At 37.0% G+C, this 22,904-nt stretch overlaps 1 protein-coding gene and 21 non-coding genes across 22 annotated transcripts in view; 1 reads left to right on the top strand and 21 right to left on the bottom strand.

Moving 5' to 3' along the window:
- The window catches only part of LOC137388456 (focadhesin-like), a 107,279-nt gene that overhangs the window by 39,168 nt on the left and 45,207 nt on the right, over positions 1-22,904 (top strand). Inside the window, exons 14-17 of the mRNA XM_068074945.1 lie at positions 172-241; positions 2,126-2,260; positions 5,435-5,587; positions 7,715-7,871. Of these exons, the coding sequence (XP_067931046.1) occupies positions 172-241; positions 2,126-2,260; positions 5,435-5,587; positions 7,715-7,871 (515 nt within the window). The remainder of the gene's footprint in view (positions 1-171; positions 242-2,125; positions 2,261-5,434; positions 5,588-7,714; positions 7,872-22,904) is intronic.
- On the bottom strand, positions 9,935-10,006 carry Trnap-cgg (transfer RNA proline (anticodon CGG)). Its single transcript has one exon. It is a non-coding gene; the product is annotated as a tRNA-Pro (tRNA).
- Positions 10,491-10,562, bottom strand: Trnap-agg (transfer RNA proline (anticodon AGG)). Its single transcript has one exon. It is a non-coding gene; the product is annotated as a tRNA-Pro (tRNA).
- On the bottom strand, positions 11,044-11,115 carry Trnap-ugg (transfer RNA proline (anticodon UGG)). Its single transcript has one exon. It is a non-coding gene; the product is annotated as a tRNA-Pro (tRNA).
- Trnap-agg (transfer RNA proline (anticodon AGG)) lies at positions 11,600-11,671 on the bottom strand. Its single transcript has one exon. It is a non-coding gene; the product is annotated as a tRNA-Pro (tRNA).
- On the bottom strand, positions 12,152-12,223 carry Trnap-agg (transfer RNA proline (anticodon AGG)). The gene has a single exon. It is a non-coding gene; the product is annotated as a tRNA-Pro (tRNA).
- On the bottom strand, positions 12,705-12,776 carry Trnap-ugg (transfer RNA proline (anticodon UGG)). The gene has a single exon. It is a non-coding gene; the product is annotated as a tRNA-Pro (tRNA).
- Positions 13,524-13,595, bottom strand: Trnap-cgg (transfer RNA proline (anticodon CGG)). Its single transcript has one exon. It is a non-coding gene; the product is annotated as a tRNA-Pro (tRNA).
- Trnap-agg (transfer RNA proline (anticodon AGG)) lies at positions 14,105-14,176 on the bottom strand. The gene has a single exon. It is a non-coding gene; the product is annotated as a tRNA-Pro (tRNA).
- On the bottom strand, positions 14,658-14,729 carry Trnap-ugg (transfer RNA proline (anticodon UGG)). The gene has a single exon. It is a non-coding gene; the product is annotated as a tRNA-Pro (tRNA).
- Trnap-ugg (transfer RNA proline (anticodon UGG)) lies at positions 15,214-15,285 on the bottom strand. The gene has a single exon. It is a non-coding gene; the product is annotated as a tRNA-Pro (tRNA).
- Trnap-agg (transfer RNA proline (anticodon AGG)) lies at positions 15,766-15,837 on the bottom strand. Its single transcript has one exon. It is a non-coding gene; the product is annotated as a tRNA-Pro (tRNA).
- On the bottom strand, positions 16,319-16,390 carry Trnap-ugg (transfer RNA proline (anticodon UGG)). The gene has a single exon. It is a non-coding gene; the product is annotated as a tRNA-Pro (tRNA).
- Trnap-cgg (transfer RNA proline (anticodon CGG)) lies at positions 17,137-17,208 on the bottom strand. The gene has a single exon. It is a non-coding gene; the product is annotated as a tRNA-Pro (tRNA).
- On the bottom strand, positions 17,707-17,778 carry Trnap-agg (transfer RNA proline (anticodon AGG)). Its single transcript has one exon. It is a non-coding gene; the product is annotated as a tRNA-Pro (tRNA).
- Positions 18,259-18,330, bottom strand: Trnap-agg (transfer RNA proline (anticodon AGG)). Its single transcript has one exon. It is a non-coding gene; the product is annotated as a tRNA-Pro (tRNA).
- Trnap-ugg (transfer RNA proline (anticodon UGG)) lies at positions 18,801-18,872 on the bottom strand. Its single transcript has one exon. It is a non-coding gene; the product is annotated as a tRNA-Pro (tRNA).
- Trnap-cgg (transfer RNA proline (anticodon CGG)) lies at positions 19,626-19,697 on the bottom strand. Its single transcript has one exon. It is a non-coding gene; the product is annotated as a tRNA-Pro (tRNA).
- Trnap-agg (transfer RNA proline (anticodon AGG)) lies at positions 20,182-20,253 on the bottom strand. Its single transcript has one exon. It is a non-coding gene; the product is annotated as a tRNA-Pro (tRNA).
- Positions 20,735-20,806, bottom strand: Trnap-agg (transfer RNA proline (anticodon AGG)). Its single transcript has one exon. It is a non-coding gene; the product is annotated as a tRNA-Pro (tRNA).
- On the bottom strand, positions 21,288-21,359 carry Trnap-ugg (transfer RNA proline (anticodon UGG)). The gene has a single exon. It is a non-coding gene; the product is annotated as a tRNA-Pro (tRNA).
- Positions 22,436-22,507, bottom strand: Trnap-agg (transfer RNA proline (anticodon AGG)). Its single transcript has one exon. It is a non-coding gene; the product is annotated as a tRNA-Pro (tRNA).

Here is a 22,904-nt window from a genome sequence, read left to right as displayed (position 1 = left end):
TTGTAGGTTGTAGTAACAGAAAGTTCATAAACTGAAACATATGATGGTGTATGTAGTATATGGGTGTCATAGAGATAGAAAGCGATGTTTGTCATATGTCTGGAATGATAAATACAAATATTCTGGACAACAATACTGTGTATGAGATATTTTATCTTACTTATTTTACAGACCACTTGTAGTGTCAGCTATGTGCCAGTTCTTAGCATTGAGCTCTACTCTAGACGATGCTTTGTATCAGGTAAGTCATAGTTGTGAGTAGATAGCAACGTTTCACATCAGTTTTTGTGAAATGTTATTACAATGCTAACGAGTAAGGGATTTTAGAGGGAGTTGTCTGTTCTTGATTTGTAGGGACAACTCCTTTTAGATAAACAGTAGAAGCTCCTATAATGCAACATCTGCAAAATGCAACGAATTTACTTAAATTTTTTGTTTCGTACTACGTAACAAACTCCATTTAACTTAAAGTGTCAAGTCGGTGCAAGTTCTCAAATTCGATTTTATAATAATAAGAATCTCGTAGTTGGCCCTAAAATATCGCATTCTCTCTTACAGCGTTTGGGAGAGAAAATGGTGTATATATCTCTATTATATATACGTGCACCCTGGCAGTGTAGCTCGCTGTGAGAGATCGTCAGGTGTGTCGATAAAACACATAAAATCTGTAGTTACACCGTTATTCAGAAATACTTAAGGACAATCGATTGGTGCAGATGTTAGAGTGTCGGTCTACTAATTGGAATACCACGAGTTGGAGTCACGTCGAAACCTATCTTTTACCTTAACCTGGAAACCTGGACATGAATAGATAGGCAGACCGATAAACCCCGTTCTTATTATGGTAAATATAAATATTTGTTTTATTTTGTTGTAGACATAAAAATATTTTTTATTATTTTTCCTTTCCATAATAAACCTTGTCTAAAAAAACTGAACAAATCGTTGCAAATTGACGTTGAAGGTCTACGCTCTCCTTAACTGATTGTACAAATACTGCAACCAGGGACCGTAAACCCAGAGAAAGTGATAAGAAAAAGGAAAAAAGTTGTTGATATAAACCAATAATACAGCAGTTATGGTACAGCCAATAATACAGCAGTTATGGTACAGCCAATAATACAGCAGTTATGGTACAGCCAATAATACAGCAGTTATGGTACAGCCAATAATACAGCAGTTATGGTACAGCCAATAATACAGCAGTTATGGTACAGCCAATAATACAGCAGTTATGGTACAGCCAATAATACAGCAGTTATGGTACAGCCAATAATACAGCAGTTATGGTACAGCCAATAATACAGCAGTTATGGTACAGCCAATGATACAGCAGTTATGGTGCAACCAATAAATTACAAAGTTGAGTCTAGTGTCTTATTTTTGAAGGACCAAATGGGTGAGTTTGGAAAGGTCTCGAATCGGATTCAAGCGTCTTTTACTGTTTGTATAACATAAAATCCCTATAATGTAAACCTTCCTGGATTATTTACGTTGTAGGAGTATCTACTGTAGCTTCCGTTTTATTTATTAAAAGGCCAAAATGATTCGTAACAGTCATCACTATGTTGTCATGTTGTTAAAAAAATTTTATTTTCATGTTATATATATATATCATATCAATCATATATATATATATATATTTATGTATATATCATACATATATATATAAACTAGTAAAGAATTAGATAGTGTACTTATCTTTTGCCAATTGCTGTCAGTTTCTTGGTTACGCAGTCGTCAGGCTGTAGATCTCAACTGAATGATCTCAACTGTAGATCTCAGGCTCCATTCTATGTTGAGCACTCTGATTTTAGTTCTAGGTATGATAAATTTCAATATATATATATCATGTATATATATATGTATATATCATATCAATCATATATATATATATCATATATGGTATATATATATATCATATATGGTATATATATCATATATGGTATATATATCATATTTATGATACATGTATTATATATATGTGTGTGTGTATTATCTCGGTATATCTTGTATTCAATCATTTCTATGGAAGCTGTAAGAGGAATTTCTATGGAAGTTGCCATTATCTCTATCTGGCATGCGATAAATAGAATATAATTGTCCAATGCTTTGATAATTTTAGGACTTTAGGATGGAGGCACTAGACAAGCTCTGGTCCTACACAAGAGACTCAAATGCTGATGTTGTGTCTGCTGCTTACGCGTCTCTGGCTAAGTTTCCTTTTGACACTTTCAAATATTCTCACCTTTCTCCATCGGTTGGTCTATTATATTATTACTATTATTATAGTTCATGCAAAGCACTGTTTGTCTGTATGCACAATACTCAATAATTAGTAATGTTTTATAAGTTTTCCAACGCATGCTAAACATGTATACCTGCTTTGGAATTGTTTGATTGCGAGATTATACTTTTTTAAAAACAAATACATAAGTCTAGCATTCACTTGGGGTTTCGCGCTAAAGCTTCGTGCTTCATGGAGAACATATGCCTACTAGTACTCTGGCAGTCTGGTGTGCCATGAGAGATTATCAGGTCTAATAACTATGCGTACAATTAACTTTACATCTATAGTAGTACCCTGGCAGTCTGGTGTGCCATGAGAGATTATCAGGTGTAATAACTATGTGTACAATTAACATTACATCCATAGTAGTACCCTGGTAGTCTGGTATGCCATGAGAGATTATCAGGTGTAATAACTACGTGTACAATTAACATTACATCCATAGTAGTACTCTGGTAGTCTGGTGTGCCATGAGAGATTATCAGGTGTAATAACTACGTGTACAATTAACATTACATCCATAGTAGTACCCTGGCAGTCTGGTGTGCCATGAGAGATTATCAGGTGTAATAACTATGTGTACAATTAACATCGCATCCATAGTAGTACCCTGGCAGTCTGGTGTGCCATGAGAGATTATCAGGTGTAATAACTATGTGTACAATTAACATTACATCTATAGTAGTACCCTGGCAGTCTGGTGTGTCATGAGAGATTATCAGGTGTAATAACTACGTGTACAATTAACCTTACATCTATAGTAGTACACCCTGGCAGTCTGGTGTGCCATGAGAGATTATCAGGTGTAATAACTATGTGTACAATTAACAATACATCTATAGTAGTACCCTGGCAGTCTGGTGTGCCATGAGAGATTATCAGGTGTAATAACTATGTGTACAATTAACATTACATCTATAGTAGTACCCTGGCAGTCTGGTGTGCCATGAGAGATTATCAGGTGTAATAACTATGTGTACAATTAACATTACATCCATAGTAGTACCCTGACAGTCTGGTGTGTCATGAGAGATTATCAGGTGTAATAACTATGTGTATAATTAACAATACATCTATAGTAGTACCCTGGCAGTCTGGTGTGCCATGAGAGATTATCAGGTGTAATAACTATGTGTACAATTAACAATACATCTATAGTAGTACCCTGGCAGTCTGGTGTGCCATGAGAGATTATCAGGTGTAATAACTATGTGTACAATTAACATTACATCCATAGTAGTACCCTGGCAGTCTGGTGTGCCATGAGATATTATCAGGTGTAATAACTATGTGTACAATTAACATTACATCCATAGTAGTACCCTGACAGTCTGGTGTGTCATGAGAGATTATCAGGTGTAATAACTATGTGTATAATTAACATTACATCTATAGTAGTACCCTGACAGTCTGGTGTGCCATGAGAGATTATCAGGTGTAATAATTACATGTACAGTTAACGTAGAGTGTCTACCTGTCTACCTAAAGTGTCTGGAAGTTGTGAGTTTCAATCCTGTTAAAAGTAATTTTTTTTCTAACCTCTAAGAGTGGTTTCAAACCTGGCTCTTAATATAGTAAAGATTATTGTATGTTAATGGTTATTCTCACGTTATTGTATATAATATATATAATAACATTATATATATATTATATATATAATGCTATTGTATATCATAACATTCCAGTGCACCCTCAAGATATGATTTTAATCTGTTTTAGGGTTGGCATCGTATGTTGAAAAAATCATATGGAGGGTTATAGAAACCATTGTAATTGTACAATGCAAACTTTCCCTGGTAAAAATCATCAAAATTTTATACAAGTGATGTGCATATTGAAAATTAGTAACAAAATCGTATGTTAACTTTAGTAACTATAGTTACCTACAATAACTTTAGTATATCTAGAATATTTAGTGGTTATGATCTGCATTTAAATGTAACGTTGCTATGTGGTATGTGCAGTACGTACCGTAGAAGGTTCTTTCTTACCTTCAAGACAGACGTACGTATAACATAAACTTTGAACTCACTTTAAATAAGTTTAGCTTGCTAAACACACACTTAAAGCTAAGTTTTAGTATGTTTTTCAACTATGTTACTGAATTTCAACTTATCATTACTAAAATTTTATCGCCTGTTAGTTTCTGGCTTCGTTTTCAATATAATTTTAGACGATCTCATTGAAGCCGTTTTCCACCTAATTAGGCAAGAAAGCTCGAATGATGCCGTTTTTGTAATGAGTTGGGTTTTTGTTAGCAGGTTAAGAATAGTTGTCTGACCACTGACCTTCTGTTGGAAGGAATTGCAACTCCAACTTTGCTTTGGGTTTGACGGGGAAATATTACTGTTTTACACACTAGAATTGCTGAACTAAGAGAAATCGGTCATCGTGTCTTTTTCAGGCGTTGTAAAGATGTTTTCGGCAAGCAGCATTTCAACATCTTTGTTATTATGACGTACGTAATAAGCGCACCGACTACCAAATTTGAACTCGGGCAAGAATTTTGTTGAATTTGTGTTGTGAAATAAGATTCGTATGGTGAGGTGAAAAAGTGATCATGTTCCAATTCGTAAGGTGAAAAAATTTGTATATCAGGGTCTTCGTATCCTGAGGGTGCACTGTACATACAATATATATAATGCTGCTGTCATATGAAATCCATGATTGAATCAGATGCTTTCCTCAGAAGATGTTTTAATAAGTTTTAAATGAACTAAAATCCTTATAAGTAAGAGATTGCTTCAAAATGAGCCGTAGTTAGCTTCGATGTCTATGGATTGTGTCTGAGAGTAGGTATGAAAATGTTGCTGAAAACTAGGCTAAATGATACATCACTGGCGATCTCAAAAATCTTGTAACCTTGAAGACATCCAGAGAACAATGGCAGTCGTTTTTTGAGAAGTTTCTAGGTAGAGATTTTTACATATGAACTGGTTTATATATGCGTGTAAGTAAATACATATCTGGGCTCATATGTTTAGTTGTTATGTTGTGTTGTTTATGTTATGTTGTTAGTCTGCTAGCGTATTATTTGAAGTATTATTGATAGGTCATATAAAACCTAGCGAAGTCCAAACCATTGAATAGCATGAATCCCCTAGACTTTGGTTGCTTTAATGTATATAATGAAACATTTTGTAGGTACGAGACGTTTATGCTCCTGATTACCTTGACAACCAGTCTAAATATGACTCAGAGCAGGTCAGCGCATCAGCGCTAGTCGATTTGCTAGACACTCTTCCTCCTTTAGCTCTCGGTGGCTACCATATATTCTTGAATTCTTTATTGCTTGCGGTAGGTATATGAGCAATGCATTGAATATCGAGTGTAATGTCTGTGTAGCTTTCTGCAATCAGAGGCTGTGTGTGTTTTTAAGAGCATTGTTGTACAAACAATGACACGGTGATCCTGGCTGGACATGTCCGAGTCCTATGGCAAGAGAACCTCGATGACTGGAGACATGACCAGTTGCAGAGAGCAATTTAATGTTGAATGTCACTCTTGTCACCATCTGTGGCCTTTTTGGGAATTGAACCCCCGACCTGTTGTTTGTAGGTCAGGTGTTCTAGACCACGGTGTCGGTAACTATAAAAAAGTCAAGGTAAAAGGGGCTGAATGAGAGAAATGATTATCATGGAGGTCAGAGAATGGGGTGGGAAAAAGGTGTCATAGTGGATTATGCAAAATAAACGGAAATGGAAATTTACCAGATTTTATTTTAATATATTTAACTTTATTTAGTTTTAATTGAATGAATAAATCAGCATTTCAGGTTGATTGCTAGAAATGATATTTTGTCCTAAGTAAATGCTTCCATATTGGCTGTATTTTTTTATCTGATAGTATTGGCTGGCCGAGTTTGTGCTATTCATGGCCTAATCTACATACGATTCCCAGCACCGCTCTAGAGACGAAGAAACATTGCACAAGATCGTTGCATAATGACCATTCATCTGAATGCTGTGACAATGTTTCGCGTGAAAATCTAGCGCGACAAGACGTTGAAGTTAATTTGAAGAAGTGCTTGCACCTGAAATGTAGTTAAATTTATTCATTATGCTTTGAGAGCAGTTTGCATCCATTCTCGAACATTTTTTTATCACACGTCTTCGCACCAAAGTTTTGTTTCAATGGAAGGACTTTCATGCGAAGATAAGTAACAAAAAGCAAAAAGTACTCTAGGATTCGAGTGAATTTCTTCCAAAGCACGAGTTAATTATTTTACCTTTTACATGCAAGAGCTTGTATCGCTTTATAAGATCAACTTAAAGGTTGACTTGCAACAAAATTCACATTGCAGTTATTTGGTATCAAAAGATCCGCCATGTCTTACTCTGCTGTGTTGTAGGTGCCAAATATGTGGAAGTGTGATTACAAGCCCTTAAAAGCTCAAAAACGAAAAGCTGCCGTAGATTGGAATCTGTTTATTTATCTGACGTAGTCATTACAGTTTGGTTATCGTTTTGTCACGTGATGTTCTCACGTGTATTGAAAGGCCAATAAAAAGCTCACTATAAAACATATCGTTGCACTAGTTTATGACAAACACTTCGGGTTTTACCGAAGTCCCCGTATTAAATATAGATGCTCGCTACATTACAGTTTTGTTTCGGCATTATTCAATCATCAAGTCGTAATTTGATCATGTGACCCAATACTTCGCAAATAATTTTTGCAGCACTTTTCGATTATCACAGGTGACCAACAGGCTCGTCATGATTATCAGACAATGATATGTACTCCTTCTAGCTAAGGTTAAAAAGTTTAACAATTTTTTACGGTAAGTTATAAGATATCAGTGCTAAAAGCGACAGCATTACGATGACGATAAAACAGACGCGTAAGAACAATAGACATGGTTTTATTGAATGCGTGAAGTATATTTGTGAGAATATTTCGACGAATGAGGTTGCATGAAAGTGTAAACAGAAACCATCATGTAACAACTACGTCCCATTTGAGCCGTTTTGAAAAGCGAATCCAAACTACGGCGGTCTCGTGTGGCTGCGATTAATTGTTCGTTTTTTAGCTTTTAAGAGCTTGTAATCACATTCCCATATATTTTGCACCTACAACACAACAGAGTAAGACATGGTGAATCTTATGATACCAAATAACTGTAATGTGAATTTTGTTGCAAGTCAACCTTTAAGAAAAGACTGATAAGTGCATTTTTTACTAACCATTGACAAGCGAGAGCTTATAAATTATGTCTCAGTGGTCTATGCTCCAGGTCAAGCATTGCAATTATAATAAAAGAACTGCATACCTTTTCCTAACCTGTGAACTGTTTATAAAACAGATATTGCTATTCAAAAGGCTTACCTTCTGAATGTAAGTTACTGTCAGCTTCCACAAAACAGTAAAAAGTTCATTTTTGCTCTGATGCTACTAAATAAATTAGACCATCTGGTCCTACAGGATGTGAATACACTTGGAATTGGACTTTCGCGATCTAATGCTGCGACCCGACCGGTTAGCATGCCTAAAAGTGTGCAGAAAATTCCAGATGTAATAAATAATGCTTATACAGGAGTTAAAGCTGGCAACCTTGGAACAGTGCTTTCCAACATAACTGGTGAGTTATCTACAGGCTCATTTATCGTAGTATATAGAACGAAGAGTTGTTATAGCTTGAAGGTTGGGACAAATGTACCGGGGCAAGACCTTTAACATTTGCTCATCGTTTTTGTATACAAGCGTGAATATGTAGTGCTTCACTCATCTATGGAAGGTAGATTGGACAGGAAAACTTATTTACTCCATGTAGGCATACTGGCGACCAGCTCAACTCTCATGATTTTATGTATTTGTCCCTATGACATCCATATCTTTCAGATGAAACGATGTCTCATTTTCTCTGTTCCTATTAATGTTTTTGTAATACCACTGTTTGGTTTTGGTAAATATTTTTATAATAGGTTTAGGAAAACAAAACCATGCTTTATAATGCAGCAAAAAAGTAAACATGACCTTTAGAATTTGAACATAGGATTTTACGCGCCTGAACGTGCGATTCCTGTCATTTGCCGATTGATGACTGTATGTAACAGACTATGCAGCGTGAAATCACTATGAATTGATTTTTTTCATACAAGACATTTTTGTTTTCGTGTTGGTTTGAATCCCCATATCTGCCTTCGATAACTTTTCTGATTATACCTTCAGCAACATCATCTATACATATATATAAATCTCAATGTTTGTCTCTTGTTCGTTGTTCCGTCTTTCCATGTGTCCAGTTATAGCGATTCAAATATAGCAATATGCAGCTTTGCAGAGGGTTTGATTCCAGACCCCCATGTCTGAATGACAGCGATGTAAACTTTTACACGACGATCGTTCAATTGACCGCAGTGATGAATGATTGTGATGATATTTATTAGATCGATTAAAATACTCGCGCGTAAAGTGTTTGGGGTCACTCACATTTGAAGCGCTTGAGAGTATTATTTAACACATGTTATCATCACGCGTAACTATTATAAAGCTAGTGCCAAACGCGACTATTATTATAGTAAAGATGTAGATTACCACCATAATAGGTGAATTACTGAAATTTATTTGCTCATTATTTGATTAGGTTTGACAGGTTTAACAGCCATCTCATTTATTTACTAGAAGCTGTACATTTATGTAATACATCCTGAGCACATCCCTTTATTTAAGCTATCCGACTTTACCCTGAAGTGGTTTTATTGTTTCAACACCTTTTAGTTTTCATATTTGATGGAGTATCCGTATCTGCCTACGTTAACACTTTTTGATCATACCATCAGAAAACTCATAGAAAACCGTTAGTCATTAACAAAACATAACCATCGGGCTTATCGGGATTTGAACCCGGGACCTCTCGCACCCAAAGCGAGAATCATACCCCTAGACCAACAAGCCTCTTTCTTCGTTCTAACTTTGCCTTGTTGAACTAAAAATCCCTCAGATAAGGCATGCATAGAAATACGAATGTTTGAAACCAGTCCCTATGTTTTCTGAAATAGGTTTAACAGCCATAGCGTTTACTTACTAGTAATTGTATGGAATATACCCTGGGCACATCCCATTATTTAGGCTATCCGACTTTACCCTGAAGTCGTTTCATTTTCTCAACACCTTTTTGTTTTTATGTTGATCGCAATCACCGTATCCGCCTTCGATAACTTTTCTGATTATACCTTCAGCAACATCATCTATACATATATATAAATCTCAATGTTTGTCTCTTGTTCGTTGGTCCGTCTTTCCATGTGTCCAGTTATAGCGATTCAAATATAGCAATATGTAGCTTTGCCGAGCGTTTGATTCCAGACCCCCATGTCTGATTGACATCGATGTAAACTTTTACACAACGATCGTTCAATTGACCGTAGTGATGAATGATTGTGATGATATTTATTACATCGATTAAAATACTCGCGCGTAAAGTGTTTGGGGTCACTCACATTTAAAGCGCTTGAGAGTATTATTTCGCACTTGTTATCATTACGCGTAACGATTATAAAGCTAGTGCCATACGCGGCCATTGTTTTAGTAAAAATTCATGCGATCAGCATAATAGGTGAATTACTCAAGTTCATTTGGTAATTATTTTATTACCCGTGCAACGCCAGCCATTCGTCTAGTAGAAAACAAAACACAACCATTGGGCTTGTCCGGGATTTGAACCCGGGACCTCTCGCACCCGAAGCGAGAATCATACCCCTAGACCAACAAGCCTCCTTCATTCGTTCTTTCATATTTTACGGATCGCTAGAAAAAGTTTTTGGTGATGCAAACATTTATTACTGCCGGGCTATTTCACCCGAAAACTTTCCATTATCGAAAGTTGTTTCCAATTTGCTTAAATTCTATTTTCAATGTTCGCCTTTCAAAAAGCTAGTCTGCCGCCCATACTGATATTCATACTTTTAAGCATGCCCTGTTTGACAGTTTTTGGTTTAACATCTGAAGCCAGTCTCTGTGTCGTCTAGAACAAGTTTAACAGCTATCTCATTTATTTGCTAGCATTTGTATGTAATATATCTTGAGCACATCCCATTATTTAGGCTATCCGACTTTACCCTGAAGTCGTTTCATTCTTTCAACACATTTTAGTTTTCATGTCTGATGGAATATTCGTATCTGCTTCCGTTAACATTTTTTATCATATCGTCAGAAAACTTCATAGAAAACCGTTATTCATTAATAAAACAAAACCATTGGGCTTGTCCGGGATTTGAACCCGGGACCTCTCGCACCCTAAGCGAGAATCATACCCCTAGACCAACAAGCCTCCTTGTTTCATTATTTCGTAAATTTCGGATCGCTAGAAAAAATCTTTGGTGATGCAAACATTTATTACTGCCAGGCTGTTCCACCCAAAAACTTTCCATTATCGAAAGTTGTTTCCAATTTGCTAATTCCATTTTCAGTGTTAGCGTTTCAAAAAGCTAGTCTGCCGCCCATACTGATATTCGTACTTTTAAGCATGCCCTGTTTGACAGTTTTTGGTTTAACATCTGAAGCCAGTCTCTGTGTCGTCTAGAACAGGTTTAACAGCTATTTCATTTATTTACTAGCATTTCTATGTAATATATCTTAAGTACATCCCATTATTTAGGCTATCCGACTTCACCCTCAAGTGGTTTTATTCTTTCAACACTTTTTAGTTTTCATGTTTGATGAAATATTCGTATCTGCCTCCGTTAACATTTTTGATCATATTTTCAGCAAACTCATAGAAAACTGTTTGTCATTAACAAAACATAGCCGTTGGGCTTGTCCAGGATTTGAACCCGGGACCTCTCGCACCCAAAGCGAGAATCATACCCCTAGACCAACAAGCCTCCTTGTTTCATTCTTTCATATTTTTCGGGTCGCTAGAAAAAATTTTTGGTGATGCAAACATTTATTACTGCCGGGCTATTCCACCCGAAAACGTTCCATTATCGAAAGTTGTTTCCAATTTGCTTAAATTCTATTTTCGATGTTAGCTTTTCAAAATGCTAGTCTGCCGCCCATACTGATATTCGTACTTTCAAGCATGCCCAGTTTGACAGTTTTTGGTTTAACATCTGAAGCTAGTCTCTGTGTCGTCTAGAACAAGTTTAACAGCTATCTCATTTATTTGCTAGCAATTGTATGTAATATATCTTGAGCACATCCCATTATTTAGGCTGTCTGACTTTACCCTGAAGTGGTTTTATTCTTTCAACACACTTTAGTTTTCATGTTTGATGGAATATTCGTATCTGCTTCCGTTAACATTTTTGATCATATCGTCAGAAAACTTCATAGAAAACCGTTATTCATTAATAAAACAAAACCATTGGGCTTGTCCGGGATTTGAACCCGGGACCTCTCGCACCCTAAGCGAGAATCATACCCCTAGACCAACAAGCCTCCTTGTTTCATTATTTCGTAAATTTCGGATCGCTAGAAAAAATCTTTGGTGATGCAAACATTTATTACTGCCAGGCTGTTCCACCCGAAACTTTCCATTATCGAAAGTTGTTTCCAATTTGCTAATTCCAATTTTAGTGTTAGCGTTTCAAAAAGCTAGTCTGCCGCCCATACTGATATTCGTACTTTTAAGCATGCCCTGTTTGACAGTTTTTGGTTTAACATCTGAAGCCAGTCTCTGTGTCGTCTAGAACAGGTTTAACAGCTATTTCATTTATTTACTAGCATTTGTATGTAATATATCTTGAGTACATCCCATTATTTAGGCTATCCGACTTTACCCTGAAATGGTTTTATTCTTTCAACACTTTTTAGTTTTCATGTTTGATGAAATATTCGTATCTGCCTTCGTTAACATTTTTGATCATATTTTCAGCAAACTCATAGAAAACTGTTAGTCATTAACAAAACATAACCGTGGGGCTTGTCCGGGATTTGAACCCGGGACCTCTCGCACCCTAAGCGAGAATCATACCCCTAGACCAACAAGCCTCCTTGTTTCATTATTTCGTAAATTTCGGATCGCTAGAAAAAATCTTTGGTGGTGCAAACATTTATTACTGCCAGGCTGTTCCACCCGAAAACTTTCCATTATCGAAAGTTGTTTCCAGTTTGCTAATTCTACTTTCAATGTTTGCTTTTCAAAGTGCTAGTCTGCCGCCCAGACTGAAATTCCTACTTTTGAGCATGCCCTGTTAGACAGTTTTTGGCTTATCGTCTGAAACCAGTCTGTATGTGATCTAGAACAGGTTTAACAGCCATATCATTTGTTTACTAGCAATTGTATGTAATATATTTTGAGTACATCGCATTATTTAGGTTATCCGACTTTACCTTGAAGTGGTTTTATTCTTTCAACAATTTTTAGTTTTCATGATTGATTGAATATTCGTATCTGCCTCCGTTAACATTTTTGATCATATTTTCAGCAAACTCATAGAAAACTGTTAGTCATTAACAAAACATAACCATCGGGCTTGTCCGGGATTTGAACCCGGGACCTCTCGCACCCAAAGCGAGAATCATACCCCTACACCAACAAGCCTCTTTCTTCGTTCTAACTTTGCCTTGTTGAACTAAAAATCCCTCAGATAAGGCATGCATAGAAATACGAATGTTTGAAACCAGTCCCTATGTTTTCTGAAATAGGTTTAACAGCCATAGCGTTTACTTACTAGTAATTGTATGGAATATACCCTGGGCACATCCCATTATTTAGGCTATCCGACTTTACCCTGAAGTCGTTTCATTTTCTCAACACCTTTTTGTTTTTATGTTGATCGCAATCACCGTATCCGCCTTCGATAACTTTTCTGATTATACCTTCAGCAACATCATCTATACATATATATAAATCTCAATGTTTGTCTCTTGTTCGTTGGTCCGTCTTTCCATGTGTCCAGTTATAGCGATTCAAATATAGCAATATGTAGCTTTGCCGAGCGTTTGATTCCAGACCCCCATGTCTGATTGACATCGATGTAAACTTTTACACAACGATCGTTCAATTGACCGTAGTGATGAATGATTGTGATGATATTTATTACATCGATTAAAATACTCGCGCGTAAAGTGTTTGGGGTCACTCACATTTAAAGCGCTTGAGAGTATTATTTCGCACTTGTTATCATTACGCGTAACGATTATAAAGCTAGTGCCATACGCGGCCATTGTTTTAGTAAAAATTCATGCGATCAGCATAATAGGTGAATTACTCAAGTTCATTTGGTAATTATTTTATTACCCGTGCAACGCCAGCCATTCGTCTAGTAGAAAACAAAACACAACCATTGGGCTTGTCCGGGATTTGAACCCGGGACCTCTCGCACCCGAAGCGAGAATCATACCCCTAGACCAACAAGCCTCCTTTATTCGTTCTTTCATATTTTACGGATCGCTAGAAAAAGTTTTTGGTGATGCAAACATTTATTACTGCTGGGCTATTTCACCCGAAAACTTTCCATTATCGAAAGTTGTTTCCAATTTGCTTAAATTCTATTTTCAATGTTCGCTTTTCAAAATGCTAGTCTGCCGCCCATACTGATATTCGTACTTTTAAGCATGCCCAGTTTGACAGTTTTTGGTTTAACATCTGAAGCCAGTCTCTGTGTCGTCTAGAACAAGTTTAACAGCTATCTCATTTATTTGCTGGCAATTGCATGTAATATATCTTGAGCACATCCCATTATTTAGGCTATCTGACTTTATCCTTATTTAGGCTATCCAACTTTACCCTGAAGTGGTTTTATTCTTTCAACACATTTTAGTTTTCATGTCTGATGGAATATTCGTATCTGCTTCCGTTAACATTTTTTATCATATCGTCAGAAAACTTCATAGAAAACCGTTATTCATTAATAAAACAAAACCATTGGGCTTGTCCGGGATTTGAACCCGGGACCTCTCGCACCCTAAGCGAGAATCATACCCCTAGACCAACAAGCCTCCTTGTTTCATTATTTCGTAAATTTCGGATCGCTAGAAAAAATCTTTGGTGATGCAAACATTTATTACTGCCAGGCTGTTCCACCCAAAAACTTTCCATTATCGAAAGTTGTTTCCAATTTGCTAATTCCAATTTCAGTGTTAGCGTTTCAAAAAGCTAGTCTGCCGCCCATACTGATATTCGTACTTTTAAGCATGCCCTGTTTGACAGTTTTTGGTTTAACATCTGAAGCCAGTCTCTGTGTCGTCTAGAACAGGTTTAACAGCTATTTCATTTATTTACTAGCATTTGTATGTAATATATCTTAAGTACATCCCATTATTTAGGCTATCCGACTTCACCCTCAAGTGGTTTTATTCTTTCAACACTTTTTAGTTTTCATGTTTGATGAAATATTCGTGTCTGCCTCCGTTAACATTTTTGATCATATTTTCAGCAAACTCATAGAAAACTGTTTGTCATTAACAAAACATAGCCGTTGGGCTTGTCCAGGATTTGAACCCGGGACCTCTCGCACCCAAAGCGAGAATCATACCCCTAGACCAACAAGCCTCCTTGTTTCATTCTTTCATATTTTTCGGGTCGCTAGAAAAAAATTTTGGTGATGCAAACATTTATTACTGCCGGGCTATTCCACCCGAAAACTTTCCATTATCGAAAGTTGTTTCCAATTTGCTTAAATTCTATTTTCGATGTTAGCTTTTCAAAATGCTAGTCTGCCGCCCATACTGATATTCGTACTTTCAAGCATGCCCAGTTTGACAGTTTTTGGTTTAACATCTGAAGCTAGTCTCTGTGTCGTCTAGAACAGGTTTAACAGCTATCTCATTTATTTGCTAGCAATTGTATGTAATATATCTTGAGCACATCCCATTATTTAGGCTGTCTGACTTTACCCTGAAGTGGTTTTATTCTTTCAACACATTTTAGTTTCCATGTCTGATGGAATATTCGTATCTGCTTCCGTTAACATTTTTGATCATATCGTCAGAAAACTTCATAGAAAACCGTTATTCATTAATAAAACAAAACCATTGGGCTTGTCCGGGATTTGAACCCGGGACCTCTCGCACCCAAAGCGAGAATCATACCCCTAGACCAACAAGCCTCCTTGTTTCATTATTTCGTAAATTTCGGATCGCTAGAAAAAATCTTTGGTGATGCAAACATTTATTACTGCCAGGCTGTTCCACCCGAAACTTTCCATTATCGAAAGTTGTTTCCAATTTGCTAATTCCATTTTTAGTGTTAGCGTTTCAAAAAGCTAGTCTGCCGCCCATACTGATATTCGTACTTTTAAGCATGCCCTGTTTGACAGTTTTTGGTTTAACATCTGAAGCCAGTCTCTGTGTCGTCTAGAACAGGTTTAACAGCTATTTCATTTTTTTACTAGCATTTGTATGTAATATATCTTGAGTACATCCCATTATTTAGGCTATCCGACTTTACCCTGAAATGGTTTTATTCTTTCAACACTTTTTAGTTTTCATGTTTGATGAAATATTCGTATCTGCCTTCGTTAACATTTTTGATCATATTTTCAGCAAACTCATAGAAAACTGTTAGTCGTTAACAAAACATAACCGTCGGGCTTGTCCGGGATTTGAACCCGGGACCTCTCGCACCCTAAGCGAGAATCATACCCCTAGACCAACAAGCCTCCTTGTTTCATTATTTCGTAAATTTCGGATCGCTAGAAAAAATTTTCGGTGGTGCAAACATTTATTACTGCCAGGCTGTTCCACCCGAAAACTTTCCATTATCGAAAGTTGTTTCCAGTTTGCTAATTCTACTTTCAATGTTTGCTTTTCAAAGTGCTAGTCTGCCGCCCAGACTGAAATTCCTACTTTTGAGCATGCCCTGTTAGACAGTTTTTGGCTTATCGTCTGAAACCAGTCTCTATGTGATCTAGAACAGGTTTAACAGCCATATCATTTGTTTACTAGCAATTGTATGTAATATATTTTGAGTACATCGCATTATTTAGGTTATCCGACTTTACCTTGAAGTGGTTTTATTCTTTCAACAATTTTTAGTTTTCATGATTGATTGAATATTCGTATCTGCCTCCGTTAACATTTTTGATCATATTTTCAGCAAACTCATAGAAAACTGTTAGTCATTAACAAAACATAACCATCGGGCTTGTCCGGGATTTGAACCCGGGACCTCTCGCACCCAAAGCGAGAATCATACCCCTAGACCAACAAGCCTCTTTCTTCGTTCTAACTTTGCCTTGTTGAACTAAAAATCCCTCAGATAAGGCATGCATAGAAGTACGAATGTCTGAAACCAGTCCCTATGTTTTCTGAAATAGGTTTAACAGCCATAGCGTTTACTTACTAGTAATTGTATGGAATATACCCTGGGCACATCCCATTATTTAGGCTATCCGACTTTACCCTGAAGTCGTTTCATTTTCTCAACAGTTTTTGTTTTTATGTTGATCGCAATCACCGTATCCGCCTTCGATAACTTTTCTGATTATACCTTCAGCAACATCATCTATACATATATATAAATCTCAATGTTTGTCTCTTGTTCGTTGGTCCGTCTTTCCATGTGTCCAGTTATAGCGATTCAAATATAGCAATATGTAGCTTTGCAGAGCGTTTAATTCCAGACCCCCATGTCTGATTGACAGCGATGTAAACTTTTACACATCGATCGTTCAATTGACCGTAGTGATTAATGATTGTGATGATATTTATTACATCGATTATAATACTCGCGCGTAAAGTGTTTGGGGTCACTTACATTTAAAGCGTTGGAGAGTATTATTTCGCACTTGTTATCATTACGCGTAACGATTATAAAGCTAGTGCCATACGCGGCCATTGTTTTAGTAAAAATTCATGCGATCAGCATAATAGGTGAATTACTCAAGTTCATTTGGTAATTATTTTATTACCCGTGCAACGCCAGCCATTCGTCTAGTAGAAAACAAAACACAACCATTGGGCTTGTCCGGGATTTGAACCCGGGACCTCTCGCACCCGAAGCGAGAATCATACCCCTAGACCAACAAGCCTCCTTCATTCGTTCTTTCATATTTTACGGATCGCTAGAAAAAGTTTTTGGTGATGCAAACATTTATTACTGCCGGGCTATTCCACCCGAAAACTTTCCATTATCGAAAGTTGTTTCCAATTTGCTTAAATTCTATTTTCAATGTTCGCTTTTCGAAATGCTAGTCTGCCACCCATACTGATATTCGTACTTTTAAGCATGCCCAGTTTGACAGTTTTTGTTTTAACATCTGAAGCCAGTCTCTGTGTCGTCTAGAACAAGTTTAACAGTTTAACAGCCATCTCAATTATTTACTAGAAGCTGTACATTTATGTAATAGATCCTGAGCACATCGCATTATTTAGGCTATCCGACTTTACCCTGAAGTGGTTTTATTCTTTCAACACTTTTTAGTTTTCATATTTGATGAAATATTCGTATATGCTTCCGTTAACATTTTTTATCATATCGTCAGAAAACTTCATAGAAAACCGTTATTCATTAATAAAACAAAACCATTGGGCTTGTCCGGGATTTGAACCCGGGACCTCTCGCACCCTAAGCAAGAATCATACCCCTAGACCAACAAGCCTCCTTGTTTCATTATTTCGTAAATTTCGGATCGCTAGAAAAAATCTTTGGTGATGCAAACATTTATTACTGCCAGGCTGTTCCACCCGAAAACTTTCCATTATCGAAAGTTGTTTCCAATTTGCTAATTCCATTTTCAGTGTTAGCGTTTCAAAGAGCTAGTCTGCCGCCCATACTGATATTCGTACTTTTAAGCATGCCCTGTTTGACAGTTTTTGGTTTAACATCTAAGCCAGTCTCTGTGTCGTCTAGAACAGGTTTAACAGCTATTTCATTTATTTACTAGCATTTGTATCTAATATATCTTAAGTACATCCCATTATTTAGGCTATCCGACTTTACCCTGAAATGGTTTTATTCTTTCAACACTTTTTAGTTTTCATGTTTGATGAAATTTTCGTATCTGCCTCCGTTAACATTTTTGATCATATTTTCAGCAAACTCATAGAAAACTGTTAGTCATTAACAAAACATAACCGTCGGGCTTGTCCAGGATTTGAACCCGGGACCTCTCGCACCCTAAGCGAGAATCATACCCCTAGACCAACAAGCCTCCTTGTTTCGATCTTTCATATTTTACGGATAGTTAGAAAAAATTTTCGGTGGTGCAAACATGTTTTACTGCCGGGCTATTACACCCGAAAACTTTCCATTATCGAAAGTTGTTTCCGGTTTGCTAATTCTACTTTCAATGTTAGCTTTTCAAAGTGCTAGTCTGCCGCCCAGACTGAAATTCCTACTTTTAAGCATGCCCTGTTAGACAGTTTTTGGCTTATCGTCTGAAACCAGTCTGTATGTGATCTAGAACTGGTTTAACAGCCATATCATTTGTTTACTAGCAATTGTATGTAATATATTTTGAGTACATCGCAATATTTAGGCTATCCGACTTTACCTTGAAGTGGTTTTATTCTTTCAACAATTTTTAGTTTTCATGTTTGATGAAATATTCGTATCTGCCTCCGTTAACATTTTTGATCATATTTTCAGCAAACTCATAGTCATTAACAAGACATAACCATCGGGCTTGTCCAGGATTTGAACCCGGGACCTCTCGCACCCAAAGCGAGAGTCATACCCCTAGACCAACAAGCCTCTTTCTTCGTTCTAACTTTGCCTTGTTGAACTAAAAATCCCTCAGATAAGGCATGCATAGAAGTACGAATGTCTGAAACCAGTCCCTATGTTTTCTGAAATACATGTAGGTTTAACAGCCATAGCGTTTACTTACTAGTAATTGTATGGAATATACCCTGGGCACATCCCATTATTTAGGCTATCCGACTTTACCCTGAAGTCGTTTCATTTTCTCAACAGTTTTTTGTTTTTATGTTGATCGCAATCACCGTATCCGCCTTCGATAACTTTTCTGATTATACCTTCAGCAACATCATCTATACATATATATAAATCTCAATGTTTGTCTCTTGTTCGTTGGTCCGTCTTTCCATGTGTCCAGTTATAGCGATTCAAATATAGCAATATGTAGCTTTGCCGAGCGTTTGATTCCAGACCCCCATGTCTGATTGACATCGATGTAAACTTTTACACAACGATCGTTCAATTGACCGTAGTGATGAATGATTGTGATGATATTTATTACATCGATTAAAATACTCGCGCGTAAAGTGTTTGGGGTCACTCACATTTAAAGCGCTTGAGAGTATTATTTCGCACTTGTTATCATTACGCGTAGCGATTATAAAGCTAGTGCCATACGCGGCCATTGTTTTAGTAAAAATTCATGCGATCAGCATAATAGGTGAATTACTCAAGTTCATTTGGTAATTATTTTATTACCCGTGCAACGCCAGCCATTCGTCTAGTAGAAAACAAAACACAACCATTGGGCTTGTCCGGGATTTGAACCCGGGACCTCTCGCACCCGAAGCGAGAATCATACCCCTAGACCAACAAGCCTCCTTCATTCGTTCTTTCATATTTTACGGATCGCTAGAAAAAGTTTTTGGTGATGCAAACATTTATTACTGCCGGGCTATTCCACCCGAAAACTTTCCATTATCGAAAGTTGTTTCCAATTTGCTTAAATTCTATTTTCAATGTTCGCTTTTCAAAATGCTAGTCTGCCGCCCATACTGATATTCGTACTTTTAAGCATGCCCAGTTTGACAGTTTTTGGTTTAACATCTGAAGCCAGTCTCTGTGTCGTCTAGAACAAGTTTAACAGCTATCTCATTTATTTGCTAGCAATTGTATGTAATATATCTTGAGCACATCCCATTATTTAGGCTATCCGACTTTACCTTGAAGTGGTTTTATTCTTTCAACACATTTTAGTTTTCATGTCTGATAGAATATTGGTATCTGCTTCCGTTAACATTTTTGATCATATCGTCAGAAAACTTCATAGAAAACCGTTATTCAATAATAAAACAAAACCATTGGGCTTGTCTGGGATTTGAACCCAGGACCTCTCACACCCTAAGCGAGAATCATACCCCTAGACCAACAAGCCTCCTTGTTTCATTATTTCGTAAATTTCGGATCGCTAGAAAAAATCTTTGGTGATGCAAACATTTATTACTTCCAGGCTGTTCCACCCAAAAACTTTCCATTATCGAAAGTTGTTTCCAATTTGCTAATTCCAATTTCAGTGTTAGCGTTTCAAAAAGCTAGTCTGCCGCCCATACTGATATTCGTACTTTTAAGCATGCCCTGTTTGAAAGTTTTTGGTTTAACATCTGAAGCCAGTCTCTGTGTCGTCTAGAACAGGTTTAACAGCTATTTCATTTATTTACTAGCATTTGTATGTAATATATCTTAAGTACATCCCATTATTTAGGCTATCCGACTTCACCCTCAAGTGGTTTTATTCTTTCAACACTTTTTAGTTTTCATGTTTGATGAAATATTCGTATCTGCCTCCGTTAACATTTTTGATCATATTTTCAGCAAACTCATAGAAAACTGTTTGTCATTAACAAAACATAGCCGTTGGGCTTGTCCGGGATTTGAACCCGGGACCTCTCGCACCCTAAGCGAGAATCATACCCCTAGACCAACAAGCCTCCTTGTTTCATTATTTCGTAAATTTCGGATCGCTAGAAAAAATCTTTGGTGATGCAAACATTTATTACTTCCAGGCTGTTCCACCCGAAAACTTTCCATCATCGAAAGTTGTTTCCAATTTGCTAATTCCATTTTTAGTGTTAGCGTTTCAAAAAGCTAGTCTGCCGCCCATACTGATATTCGTACTTTTAAGCATGCCCTGTTTGACAGTTTTTGGTTTAACATCTGAAGCCAGTCTCTGTGTCGTCTAGAACAAGTTTAACAGCTATTTCATTTATTTACTAGCATTTGTATGTAATATATCTTAAGTACATCCCATTATTTAGGCTGTCTGACTTTACCCTGAAATGGTTTTATTCTTTCAACACATTTTAGTTTTCATGTTTGATGAAATATTCGTATCTGCCTCCGTTAACATTTTTGATCATATTTTCAGCAAACTCATAGAAAACTGTTTGTCATTAACAAAACATAGCCGTTGGGCTTGTCCAGGACTTGAACCCGGGACCTCTCGCACCCAAAGCGAGAATCATACCCCTAGACCAACAAGCCTCCTTGTTTCGTTCTTTCATATTTTACGGATCGCTAGAAAAAATTTTCGGTGGTGCAAACATGTTTTACTGCCGGGCTATTCCACCCGAAAACTTTCTATTATCGAAAGTTGTTTCCAGTTTGCTAATTCTACTTTCAATGTTAGCTTTTCAAAGTGCTAGTCTGCCGTCCAGACTGAACTTCCTACTTTTGAGCATGCCCTGTTATACAGTTTTTGGTTTATCGTCTGAAACCAGTCTGTATTTGATCTAGAACAGGTTTAACAGCCATATCATTTGTTTACTAGCAATTGTATGTAATATATCTTGAGTACATCGCATTATTTAGGCTATCCGACTTTACCTTGAAGTGGTTTTATTCTTTCAACAATTTTTAGTTTTCATGTTTGATGAAATATTCGTATCTGCCTCTGATAACACTTTTTCGTCCTACCATCAGAAATATCATGGAGAACCGCTACTAAATAATAAAACATAACCGTCGGGCTTGTCATTAACGAAACATAACCGGGGGAGATCAGGATTTGAACCCGGGACCTCTCGCACCCAAAGCGAGAATCATACCCCTAGACCAACAAGCCTCCTTGTTTCATGCTTTCATATTTCACGGATCGCTAGAAAAAAATTTCGGTGGTGCAAACATGTTTCACTGCCGAGCTATTCCACCCGAAAACTTTCCATTATCGAAAGTTGTTTCCAGTTTGCTAATTCTACTTTCAATGTTAGCTTTTCAATGTGCTAGTCTGCCGCCCAGACTGATATTCGTACTTTTAAGCATGCCCAGTTTGACAGTTTTTGGTTTAACATCTGAAGCCAGTCTCTGTGTCGTCTAGAACAAGTTTAACAGTTTAACAGCCAACTCAATTATTTACTAGAAGCTGGACATTTATGTAATAGATCCTGAGCACATCGCATTATTTAGGCTATCCGACTTTACCCCGAAGTGGTTTTATTCTTTGAACACATTTTAGTTTTCATGTCTGATGGAATATTCGTATCTGCTTCCGTTAACATTTTTGATCATATCGTCAGAAAACTTCATAGAAAACCGTTATTCATTAATAAAACAATACCATCGGGCTTGTCCGGGATTTGAACCCGGGACCTCTCGCACCCTAAGCGAGAATCATACCCCTAGACCAACAAGCCTCCTTGTTTCATTCTTTCATACTTTTCGGGTCGTTAGAAAAATTTTTTGGTGATGCAAACATTTATTACTGCCGGGCTATTCCACCCGAAAACTTTCCATTATCGAAAGTTGTTTCCAATTTGCTTAAATTCTATTTTCAATGTTAGCTTTTCAAAATGCTAGTCTGCCGCCCATACTGATATTCGTATTTTTAAGCATGCCCAGTTTGACAGTTTTTGGTTTAACATCTGAAGCCAGTCTCTGTGTCGTCTAGAACAAGTTTAACAGTTTAACAGCCATCTCAATTGTTTACTAGAAGCTGTACATTTATGTAATACATCCTGAGCACATCGCATTATTTAGGCTATCCGACTTTACCCCGAAGTGGTTTTATTCTTTCAACACTTTTTAGTTTTC

Source organism: Watersipora subatra, chromosome 1 (assembly GCF_963576615.1).
Source record: "Watersipora subatra chromosome 1, tzWatSuba1.1, whole genome shotgun sequence".
In the NCBI taxonomy this organism is placed as follows: domain Eukaryota; kingdom Metazoa; phylum Bryozoa; class Gymnolaemata; order Cheilostomatida; family Watersiporidae; genus Watersipora; species Watersipora subatra.
This window is presented reverse-complemented; position numbering and strand designations above follow the sequence as displayed.